The following is a 13,046-nucleotide window of genomic DNA, read 5'->3' as shown; positions in this document are numbered from 1 at the left end:
CACACCCCATCAGCTCCTGCAAATAGTTACAAATGGATTCAGGGATGGCTCATATTTTTCCCTTGTCCATTTAACATCTCATTCAGCTCATTCAAACATGAACATGGAAAAAAGAAAATTACCCTAAGCTGACTTTGGACTTCATCGTTATGGATGAGATTGACTTGGAGTCCAAAAATATCTGCATAAACACTGTATATTTTGCGGCATTATTTTCACATGGTAAGAAGTACTTTAACTGTGTACATTATCATCAAAACTAGAAAATTAGGATTTTTAGTGTGGGTTCTGGCCAAAGTGTACCTCGTTAAAATTGACTGTAATAAAATTGGAGTAGCTTTATTAATTTAATTTAGTTGTTTAATTTTCAGATTTTTGGGCAGCAATAACTTTTTGCCAACAAAAATAATTATTTTAATAAGTTTTGTATAGGAAAGCAGAAAAGCAACATCAGGGAGATGCAAAAAAAGAGGTGGGCGTTTGAACAAGCTGGGGAGGGGTGAAAGCTGCTGGTGGTGAGTAGATGAGCATCAAACACCAGATGCCAGACCTGCTATCAGTTTAAATATAATTACACAGCACTTTCATCCATGCATATAACCACTTCTTCTGTGCTCATTTATCATTTAACAGAATTTGAAAAAAAAAAAAAGTTTAATGGAACACTTACTTGTGGATCAATTTCTATCACGGTGAGGGCAATGTAAAGAAGAGGAAATAGAATTCATGTTCTAAAGGCCCATTAATAATAATAATAGCCTGGAATATCTACAGATTCCATGTGACACTTTCATTAATATCCTTAGTGCTTTTCAGTGATTTATTGAACTGCAATATATCATACCACAGTCTGCATGTCATTTTTGAATTTTCTTTTTTTCCCCCCTGTTGGTCAGGAACTTATTTCATGTTTAACTTTTGTGTGTTTACTAATATTTACACTGTAGCTATACTGTACATAAATCCTAGATATGTACAGGAACAGGGGATCGGTTTGTAGGAAGCAGCTATAGTTTAACCAGCAGCGTCTGATCAGGGGAGACAAATTGCAAACTAGAGCAAAGAAAGAGGGTGGAAAAAGCTAAATTTGCAGACAGAATCAATTTCTGGTTTAAATGAATTGAAAAAAAGAAAGAAAGGCAAGAAAGAGGGGTTGAGGTTGCCTTTTACTTTCTCCAAACAAGCCTATAAAACCTTAAATACAGCAATAAACAGACTCAGACTGCAACGGTAGACATAAGAAGATATAGATTTTAATATCTTTATAAACATTTTTGTACTGTTGTTTTCTGATGATAACTTACTGAACAATTGGATTATGACAAAGAAAGAAGATGAATAGGCATACAGTAGAACAAGAAATAGGGAGGTGAGGAATTGTGCATTAGCAACAAAATAAAAGGTTCTAAAAATATAACATGAAAAATACGTAAATAAACAAATCACCAGAAAATCAAAAATCGAAAGACTCCTCCTGACAGGAGGAGCAGAAAACCCTGTTATCATCATTGATGTCACTGATATTGTTTTTTCTCATAGTAATACAGTAAATGATTAATATCAGCACTGCAAGAAGTCCTCTTGTCTCCACTGTTACTGGTACAGTTCACATCATTGATACAAACACCATCTTATCATTAGATTTAAGGGAGGCACAAAAGCTCCAGAAGTACAGCAAGATGTCCTGTAATTGTCCATCTGTCAGTCTGCATTGTACTGCATCCCCTTGTTACTTCAGAAGCGATTGTCTTGGTCTTGGATCCCCCACATCCATGGACAATCACATCAGTTAATTAAGACGCATTATTCTCTCTGCATGATCCCTGTTTTGCCATGCTCCATTCAAAATGTTTATTTTTTGTTGTATCTTTTGTTGATCACATGAGTCAGTTAAGGTACACACACATTTTTTTTCTTGAGTCTAGTTATTGTATTCCTTTGAAGTTAAGTGATTAAGAAAAAAAATGTGTTCCTCACATTCTCAATGAGGCAGGTATGCCCTCACTGAGGAGGAAATCAGTTCAGCACAACCTCACTGGGAAACTGAGAAAGCCCCGTTTGACCCTCGACCTCTAAGGCTCCTATTGGCCCTGCAGCAGGGATCCGTCTCTAGGTCCATTTTGTGTCATAGAAAAATCAAATGAACAACATCTGACACAAGATATAGACAAACTCTTCAATATTCACAGCTTGATCTCCCAGAGACACACATTGTTTTCCAAGCAAATGAAAATAGCGCATGGCAGTCCTTGTCATCTTGAAACAATTAGCAGCTTAATATTCAGTTGCACAGAGGGAGAGAGGTGGTGGAAACGAAGAAGGAGGCAGAGTTGTGTCAAGAAATGTAAAACCGATGAGAAATACTGTTAAATAGGCAGAAAGGTTGGTACAGTACCTGAAAAAGCCAGCATTATGTAGTGAGTAGTTACAATTTGTTAGGGCTTCATACAGTGTATGAGCTAACTGGTTGCTCTCTTAACATCTGTGGCTATAGATTTCCATTTTGTTGTAAGAATGGAACATTCCTATGTCTGATACTGACTAACAATTTATTGCCATGCTTACACTTTACCTCTTTATTTCTGACAACCACTTACACTCAATTTTTCCGACCTGTTGTTAGCAAAGGATGCAACAGAAAAATACATTTGGCTGTAAGGATGAGAGCAAGATAGGACTGATGCTGGAGGCTTCCCATGGTTATTGACTTTCCATTTGTACCTTCTTGATAACAATTTACAATCTGTGAACTGAAAATTAAAGCTGGATGGAGCAGCTTATGTATCTCAGAGCTAACTAGCTAACAAGTTTTACCGTGTTTGCTCTGTCAACTCTTTTTTTCTCTATTTTCACCAAATTTTGGTTATCTGATCTCCAGTTGAGTGAAAAACAGAAGTTATATACCAAGACATATGAAGATGAAATCATACTGGCATAAGTGGCAGTGCAAGCTTGGTCTGCATTAACCTTTCATTGTACTCTGGCTCTCACTCCCTCCGATTCTTGTGCTGCAAGTCTTTCTCTTGTAGATGTTTGATGCTTTGATGCCTGTTTCAGTCTGAACAGTAAAGCTCCCTACACAACATTTACACATATAATCACACTCACACACACATACATAAAAGACACACAGGCCTTGTAGTGCAGGAGCAAGAGAGGGTCTGAGGGCTGTGTTTTTTTGTGATTAGCATTTGCCAAACCCTATGTAGGTCAGCGGAGAATGTAGTCAATGTTTGTCGTTATCAAGGCCACAAAGAGGGCATAGACATGTAGTAAGGACTGGGATAAGGTTGCCCTATTGTTGGCTTGCTGAACCCCACTAGGGGGGCGTACAGTGGTCCGGGGAGTGCACTTGTGCTTCCTCCGTGTGACGGTGCCGTCTGGAGACGTGTGGTCATGTTTCCCCCCATCTGTGAAATCTGGGGAGGAATCCTCCTTGTCTGCCATGACCTCCTTTGAGTGGTGAACCTCATTGTCACCCTTCCCCTTGCTCACCCTGTTACGAGGCTTTGTGCAGTTCCGAGAACGGCCAGGCCTCGAGGGGTGCACTATGTGGGTCTGTCCTCCAGAGCCCACCACCACGCCACGATTCATAGACGGATTTACCGTACCAGATAAATTGTTAGTCTGGGCTCTGGACTCCGAATTAGGTACAGTTGGTGAACAGTTGGGGAAGTCCTCCTTGCGAAGCTCCTTGAGGTCTTTCCCAACCATATCAGCCGGCGCCTGGCAACCCACTGAAGACGTTGAACCTCGGAAACGTTTCAACCACTCCCATAGTGACTGGGCTTTGCAGTCACATGACCAGGGGTTGTCGTTGAGGCGCAGGTATTCCAAGGCGGGCAGCGTGTCCAGGCACTGTCCAGAAAGCTGTATCAGGGAGTTGTTGAACAGGTAGAGGGTGGTCAGACGTTTCAGGTCATGGAAGGCCAGGCGGTCGACCCACTCAATCTGGTTTTGGTGCAGAAGCAGTCGGTCCAAGGCTCGAAGGCCTCTGAAGGTGTTCTGGTTGATGCTCCACAGACGGTTTCCATGCAGGAACAGATGGCTCAGGTTGTGGAGGTCCATAAATGTGTCATCCTGCAGGAACTTCAGATGATTATCCTGAGGAGATACAGAGAGCACATAATTACAAGATTATGATGCAATGTTTTGATTTCCAACATTATTGTACTGTTACCTTAACTTGTGTCTACATGCCATGAATATATTTGATAAATCAACATATTATGCACATATGCTTCTGCAATCAACTTTTCAAATTCAAAATACTGGAGCCTGTTCTATAGTACATATAGTGCCTAGCAACCATGCTGAATGGATGACACCAACCACCATCTTGTCACTCAAGTGAGGCAGTGGAGCCACTGCAAATGAACAGAACATTAACTCTGCAACATAGTTTAGGATTTGGCTTTGTGGGGCATGTTTGAATTAATTTAAATAAATGTGGAAGTGTTCAAATTTGTTATTCGCTAAAGTGACATCCCTACAACAGTCTTGGTGGTAAAATGAACCAGAATAAAACTTTTTTGTGTACCTGCAAGTAGAGATACTGCAGGTTTCTGAGTCCCTGGAAGATGTTATTAGGAAGTGAACTGAGCCCACAACGGTACAGGTGTAGCGCATTGAGCCGAGTCAGCCCATGAAAGGTGTCTTCAGCCAGGGAGCGCAGGTGGCGGTTGTCTCCCAGATCCAGCTCCTCAAGCAGCGTGAAGCCGTGGAAGGTGGAGGGCTCGATGTATGTGATGTTATTGGAGTAGATCCAGAGCGTGACCGTGTCGGTGCTGAAGTGGCCCCGAAGTAAACGATGGATCTTATTGTTCTGTAAGAAGATGCGCTCACTGTCAGGAGGAATGCCTTCAGGGACCGACAGGAAGTTGTGGGCTTGGCAGGAGACTGTGCTCGGTGCAGTGTAGCAGATACAGTGACGGGGGCAGGACCAGGAAAACTCGAGCCCACAGAGAACCAGCAGGAACTCCAGCCCACAGCCTGCAGTGAGCACGCACACAAAGAAAGAAGAAAAAGGAAATGAATTAATTGCAGAGTTTATTTTAACTTCATAGTTTTAACTTCCCTCTTGTCGATTTCAAAACTTGAAAAAGAGAAATATATATGAATAACACCAACAGTCTACAGCTGATCTTGAGCAGGAATAATGTGTACCATGATCACCATCTTACTTTACCACATTAGCATGCTAATATTAGTAGCACTAAACACAAAGTACAACTGGTGGTGGATGAGAATGCCATTAGCTTTCAAACATGTCAAATCTGATGGTGGTGCAAAGTCAGGGGATCACCAAAAGTCATTAGACTTTTTGTCCTTGGATGTCTGTAGCAAATTCCAATTAATCTAATAGTTGTCAAAATGTGTCGCTCTGAACTCCTCTGAACCACAAATGCCAACCCCATGACCATCAAATCATTGTTGAGATATTTTAGTCAGGACCAATGTGGGGGACTGACCAACAGACTGACATTGCCATCCCACACTGCTAGCAATGCTAAAAATTGACGTTATGTACTGATGTCATACAACACAAGTCGCAGTTCAGGAAAAAAGAACACAACAGAATCCACAAGAGATCGAGTCGCAATTTTGCAATTTAATTTAGATGTTGATTTTGTACCAAATGGGGATATGTGTTGCTCAGCAGATCAATTTTATGTTTAGTTTTTTCATAATGCAGCGATATTGGGATACAGTGACTGTTTAGACCACAGTATTTGTTACACATATGGACCTTATCTGTGACAGTTTATTGCCCAAATCCACTGAGTGTGTTTAGGCCCACAACGAAGAGTCTATTGAAGAGAGCAAACAATAACACCTGCTCCAGTGAGTCACAAGACATCTCTGTGAAGCTGATTGGATCCCTGGTGCAACACTCTTGTCTGATTCGACACATATGCAGCTATTTCAGAACCTACCCTTTCCAATATTCTGCCACCTTAGGGAGATGTGCTATTAAGAGTCCAATCCCTTCCCTGAGTCCATTGGCACTACTTTGCAGCGAGCGGAGGCTGTGATCAGTCCTTTTGTGTTGTTAAATGGGGCGTGGAATGCTTATTTAAACTGGTAGTAAGCTGCTCTGAGGCGCTTTCTGATCAGTGACATGATTCCCTAGATCCATGGGATGGCAGATGTGACTTATCCACAGTCTCATCAAAAATGAGCACAACTCACAAACCATCATGAAAGTTCTATCAGACAACCCCTGGCTCTCTTCTACTCAATTTATTATTCACAGCATAGCAGAGGCCTGATTCACTGCCTCTAATCGATATGCCTCTGTTGCCTTTTAGCTCACCCTGTAATCCTGGGTCTTTTATGCTGGAAATTCAGGAGCTGCAGAATTACTCTCCACCAAGAGACAGGCGTATTTATCTAATGTATTTTCTCGCCAAACTGTGGCTAAGCTGTGACATTCAGCGTCTGACTCCACTGACCTTTAACAGTAATTCTCTGTGTCTAGTTGCAGAGCTGGAGCACAGAGCTGTGTGTCACCTGAACAGGAGTGTGCTCTCCTGGGCATGGATCTAATCCTATTTGTTAAGCCCTGCCACTGGGCAACAATGGAAATGCATGCATCCTCCTAAACGAGAAATGTGCCCACTAAATGAGATGATTCTTCACGGTTGAACACTGTCAAAAGGTTGACTGTGAGTGTGTGTTCATGTTTGCTGGTATGCATGTGAATATGTTGTTTTGGAGACCATGACGTGCCATCAGAGCACCACAACAGGCATCGGCTTTATTTAGACTTTCCGTTTTAATGTCATGACCTGCATCACGACATGGACCCTTTATTACTGACTATATTCAGATTTGTCACACCGTCAAGACCAAACGAGAAAGCTGTTCCACTCCTTTGTCACTCTGCAGCTGTTTTTATCTCAATCTTTCTCTCTATTCACCAATTCCATGAAGATGTATCAAGCATGGCACGTACTGACTGAGTAAATATGTGAAAATGTATTGCATTACACTTGGGAAATAAAGATTTGCTTTATTTATCAGACAAATAAGCAAGACGAGACACAATAAATTTTCCAGCCGCTGTTTGAGGAACATTTGCATTAAGTAGCAGCCACCAGGTACTTCAGATGCAGCTTTCTAGTCATTTGATATTTGGTATTGGTTCACATTTTATCATACTACTGACCCTCAAATAAACATTCTTATAAAGAACACACAAAATACAACAAATTGAATACTGTCTTTTGCTTTTACATTTGTTCTGAGATAAAATATTTGGTTTAATCACCTGCCTTATACAGGGATTCATCCAAGAGATTCCATTATTCATAAAACTGATCCTTCTCTCACTCCAGTAATTATATTTTTGAGACCCTAAACTATTTCCATTAACATTTTACTTCATGCATGTCAATAGAATTGGGTAGCAGATATCTAACAGGAAAATGATCAGAGCAGGCGAGAGACAGACAGTGATAAGTGTGATACACAGGGAGAGCGAGGGAATGAGAATGTAGATGCTGCCTAGATAGTGAGACAATTTGAATCAGCGATCTGCTAATCACGTTGGACACAATGATGCGCCTCCTCTCCTCAGCTTGTCAGGACAAAGTAATAGATTCTTTACCCTGCTTAATCTGCTCCTCTAAAATGGCTGTTTTTACTGCATTGCCAAATACAGAGAAAAAAAAACATGGTAGATATGGAGTGTAATGTCTTCCTTCTTTCCTTCCTTATGAACAAAATCTTTTAACTTCATCCCTGATGAGGCTTTAGAAGATGTGAATTTATGATGTGAATACTTTTTAGAGGCTCAAAGTATCTCATACACTCTCTCCTGCATGCAGATTGAGAGACAAGGGAGAAGCGTACACAATTTTTCTTGTTTTCAGCCACACTTAGGCCATGTTTGCTCTCTATTGAAACTGGCATAGTACGCACTTTCACTGGGTACTTTAACACCTGCTAACTGACTGATCTCAGCACTCCACCACCAAAACGCTACTTTAAATAGGGATGTAAACATAACTTTCAACATGCATTCACACCACAAGGTTACAGAAATGTCATATGTGATTTACTGCACGTATATATGTATGAGCATGGATACACTAACACATACATTCTCAAGCATTAACATGTGAATCAGGTTTGGGAATGAGGCAGATCATGTCAGTGACAAGCATAAAAGGCTGAATGATGCTTGTTTACAGAGCTTTGAATAGGGAGCATTTTCAGCACAGAGGAAAAACAGCGTATTGTGTGGGAATGCTGTCCTTAAATGAAAATGTAAGAAATTAATGTGTGTCATAACTACATTGTGCGCTCACACAATGAGCCATTCAGCTCAAATTGTATTATATAAATAGCTTTGGACAGAACGGAGCATATAAATGCCAATAGTGCCTATTGGAATTTGGCAGAATAAAGGAGAGGCTCTGACAGAGAGATAATGTGTTTTTGGACAGGAAAAGACGCAGTTATTTTTGGTTTGAGCCTGGGCTGTGTTTTAACACTCTCGTCACAAGTCTTTCACGTCCAAGTTTCTCCCCATACAACTTCCCATCACCCCCTTTTCCTCCCCACTGATTACTGATGACAGATGCTAGCTCTTCACAGTGAGAATCAGGTTTGACCCCGTGACCTCATCATCACCAAGTTCCCTTTTTTCGTTGGGGGTGTAGAAACGGAAATAGATAAATAAATGAATAAAACACAATGGCTCTGGTCCCCTGGCAGACTGAGAAGTGACTGTGTAGAATATCAGTGAAGCATAGTTCACACTAGATTTGCCCTCATGAATAACACATCTTTGCTAATAGGAGGGAAACGGTACGTCTGTAGAGCTGCGTGACTCTGTCCATCATTAGACTGGACAAACTCAATTTCCTGTGTCTCTCCAAACACCCCGATAAGCACCCTGGTGTTTTCTCTCCTGCTATTGGTTGGTTCTAAATAATGCCTGGACTCACTCCACACTCTCATGGTGTTTACAGTCATGTTAATGCACACAGTGGTAATCAAAGTTAATGCATTATAAATAATATATTATTGACTGAATGGGCTCACTCTTCTGAGGCGCATGACATAGAACCCATTTGAGAAAATGTTTACAGTGTCCGTATTACCCTGCAGTGTCAATATATGTAATAAGCTGTAATATTATACAATAATACTGCAATATTCTAATATAGGATGTAATAAAATGGTACAAAAATATCTGTCATTTACACCCCTTATGTGTATATGTATATGTTTAGCTGGCAACAAAATATTCAAAATGACCATTCACTTATATAGAATTAATACAAAATAATGAATTAATTTAGGTACATGACAAATATATTAGCTATGTGTGACTGTTAATGGTCCGTGTGAGTTAATAGTGAAAATAAAAGAGGTTTTGGCCATTTCCCATTATTTCTCTTCATAAATTGGAGGGTTTGCATGTAATTGTCCCTGATGTCTGTAAGGCACAAATCTAATAAAGGCTCTCTTTGGTTTTATGGCAAGCACTTTTGAGACAGTCCCTAACTTCAGCTTGTTATGTTCCTGGTCCATTTTTCTAATGTAAAAGTTATGCAAGGCGCCAGGCTTTAGTATTGGATGATGGTAAGAAAAACACATTACAGCAAATTTTCACTATTCTGAGCACAGTATTTGTTCATGTATTATTTTTACATCCTTAATTATGTTATCATAAACTCTCAATTGTTTAATTGCAGGCGTTTTATAATAAACTGAGACAAAATCAGACATTAGCCAAATTCTTTATATAATATTTTATTTAGTATTTAATAATACCAAATGCTACAATAAAGAGTAGCGTCTATAAATAAAAAAGTTTTACATAAGCCTTGCTTTCACAGTAAGCTGAATAATCCTCTGAATAGAACTAACTTCTGCCATTTTCCGTATGGGTCAATGATTGCATATTTATTTTAATTAACAGAGTTGGAAGAAAAGCAAAAATGCAAAAGTATTTATTCTTAAAGAATAAAGAAACAGCAATAGTGGTACAGAACTAATATTTTCACTCAAGCTGTTTCTCATTACCATTTTTAAAGAATGTCTCTGTTGACTTGTTAAAAACACTGATTGCTGCCATTATTTTCAGACTGAAAAGCAAACTCACACATGAACACTCCTGCCAACAGCTGTGACCAGCAACACTTCTGCCCGGGAATATTTGTTTTTTTTTTCACAGCCGACTGCAGAATGTTATAGATTTTGTCTCATTTGCCATTCCCCGGTTCCACTGCAGGCAATATTGCCTCATAAGGTTGCCTGACTATTCTTCTAGTGAATGAAAGGAAAATGGGGGAGAGAACAATGACAATAGTAAGATCTCTGAGAAATGCACTAGAATAGAACTATTTCAGAAATATATCACGTCGCTGTGATATTCTTTTGGCACAGAGGCATCAACTGAGAGATTGCTTACAAGTGCGTGTGTGTTTCTGTGTTTCTGTTTGTATTGGAGCAGCATCGTAACTGGCCTCATCTCTTATGTCATGCATAGCACACTACAAATAAAATAGATCACACAGAGCTGATAGTGAAATCACCATATACAATGAATTTACATAATATTAAGGGTATCTTACTGATACTGAGTTCAAGTCTTTATATGGAAAATCTTCATTATATTTGTCAAAAACACCTCTGTCTCTTTTTCTTCATCTTCTCTTTTGTGATTGATATAGATGCTATGAGAGAGATCAATCCGTTTTTTACCTCAATTCACCTCTTCATTCTACTTCATAAAAATAATTTTTTAATACTTTAATACTCTGAACATTTAGGATTCAGACGCCCAAATGAAGTTCAGACCAGAAGGGCTTGCACTATTGATTTCCACTTGGTTGTTGTTCTACTCCATGTTAGATTCCTTTGATTCGTGCCATGTGTGTCGGCACAATATGTGCTGTGAAACTGTAAATTGTCAACACTTCCTGCAAATTAATTATGATTGGATTGTTCTTCTGTCAGGTTGGCTTCACATCAAGACACAACTGCTTCATGTTTCTGACTGCATCCCTGCCGAAGCAGACGGACGGTTAAAGTAAAGAGCAGGTGAGAACTGGAGCACAGTCACATAGCAGGTTGGCATACAGAGTGCCAAGTCATGTCGGAGGTTAAATGGACCAGCATGTTCACCACATTATTGATATTTATGTGTGCTAAGTGCTATTTTATTGCTGTTTGATATTGTGAGCAGCATTGGATGGTCAATGAGGCGGGCTTGTCGATAAATCTCTTCAGATTCACTATCTGGAATGGACAAACTGACAGAAAAAGAAAGTAAAGGGATGTGGTGAGAAAACTGCACATAGGTCAAAGGGCCACAGGCCTGTGCAGACAGATGCAACTGCAGAAAGCTGAGGATCTTATTGGTTATTGTGCCCCTCAACACACAAACACATATGAAAGCAAGCAAGCAAAACATAAAAAAAAGAAAACGATGTGAGTGACAGCAGGGTTTCTCAAGATGAGGAATCAGGGGGCCTAAAAATAAGTCCTCCGAACAACAAGCAGCGCCATATGGAGGTTGTACAGAATAAAGAGGATGATTTGTGCAGAGTATGCAGGTGAATAAGACTCATTTATTTCGAAGATGGAATTTGAAGATGCTGAGAAGCCAGGCGGATGGGTGATGGCTGAGCTATCCACAGATGTTTAATACCTACATTTTAATTAACAGGCTTAATGGATGTCTAGTAGGTGCTAATTCCACTTGCATATACTCGCAGATGCATGTGTACCCACTGGTCTTTTACTCTTCTCGCCTTCACAGCATTCTGTTGAGCACTGATAGACGCCATACGGACTTCATGTGCACACATGGATGCAAACGCACGCACATGCACAGTGTACATATACCACAAAATACACAAATATACACAGGCACACTAGCCAAATCACCGCTGTTGGGGGGAACACTATCAGCCACCAACTACATTCATTCATCATGACAGCACAAAGCCAAATGATTCAAATATATTGCACTCCCTGCAGCGGTATTGCACTGCACTAGCCAAACTAAACTAATGGATCCGCAAAACCTATATAAATCATCCAAGTGTATCTATATGTAGTTCAGCAAGTGATAGAGAGCATTTATAATGCAACTCCCGTTGGTGGAGTGGCTAATAATTATCCTTCATGGTTGAAGGTGTTTGATATAATCTAGGGGCTCTTCAAATGTAGAGAAATCTCTACAGTCTGTTTCACAGTATATGGGATGGGTCGTTGGTGTCAGTGTCATCTCACAAGCTAGTGGCACTAAAATGCATGGTAAATCTGTCTCATTATCACAACATATGGCAAATTCCAGTTACATTTATTGCTGGATGAAAGGACAACAAGCAAGTTCTGAGGCAACAAAGCCCTCCATCATGATTTACTTGTAAATATGAGTCAATTAAAGGGACACTTCACCCCATTGTGCATTAAGCTTTGTATCAGTTAAGAAACCCAGTCATATTTTTGAATGTGTCGTGCACCATTCCTTCAGTCTTCCATTTGCTTCAATGATGTTACAAAATCGTCATTTTGCATCACGTGAAGCAGGTAAGTTCTCATATTCGAGAGAGAGTGAGACTACAAACACTCTTTTTCGGTCAAAATAGGCACCCAAATCAAAATTTTATGTTACATTTCAACTACATATATAACCCACTTTCAATAAAGATTTAATGTTTCCACGAGTGAAATGCTTCTTTAACCAACAAGGATCTTTGTTCACAGAAATGTAATTAAGCACTTCCTCACAGGGGTAAAGGTAGTGTTTATTTTGTCTGTGATCTTAAAAGTTCAAAAGGTCATTGTACAGCACAAAAATTTAGGACAAAATGATAATTAATGACAACAGAGAACTAAGAATTTAAAATGATTGCCTTTATAGATTTAAATACAGTATGTGATCATGGAAATACTTAATTATTCATCAAAGTGACCAAAAAGTGACTGAAAACTCAATACAGCAGAGTAATTGCAGATTTTCAGGGGACTGTGCACTAATTATTGCACACATTGTTATTCATATTATATTCCATTTC

At 39.7% G+C, this 13,046-nt stretch overlaps 1 protein-coding gene across 1 annotated transcript in view; it reads right to left on the bottom strand.

Annotated features, from left to right (window-relative positions):
- Nucleotides 1-1,230: 1,230 nt before the first annotated feature.
- The window catches only part of rtn4rl1b (reticulon 4 receptor-like 1b), a 128,891-nt gene continuing 117,075 nt past the window's right edge, over nt 1,231-13,046 (bottom strand). The window contains exons 2-3 of the mRNA XM_035680731.1: nt 4,541-4,992; nt 1,231-4,104 (exon numbers count right to left, since the gene is read on the bottom strand). Coding sequence (XP_035536624.1) covers nt 3,211-4,104; nt 4,541-4,992 — 1,346 coding nt within the window. The 3' untranslated portion in view covers nt 1,231-3,210. The remainder of the gene's footprint in view (nt 4,105-4,540; nt 4,993-13,046) is intronic.

The sequence above is a fragment of the Morone saxatilis genome, unplaced genomic scaffold, assembly GCF_004916995.1.
Source record: "Morone saxatilis isolate NCDOM2014 unplaced genomic scaffold, NCSU_SB_2.0 Contig8, whole genome shotgun sequence".
NCBI classification, from domain to species: Eukaryota; Metazoa; Chordata; class Actinopteri; family Moronidae; genus Morone; species Morone saxatilis.
The sequence above is the reverse complement of the archived record's forward strand: the minus strand, read 5'-3'. Positions and strand labels throughout refer to the sequence as shown.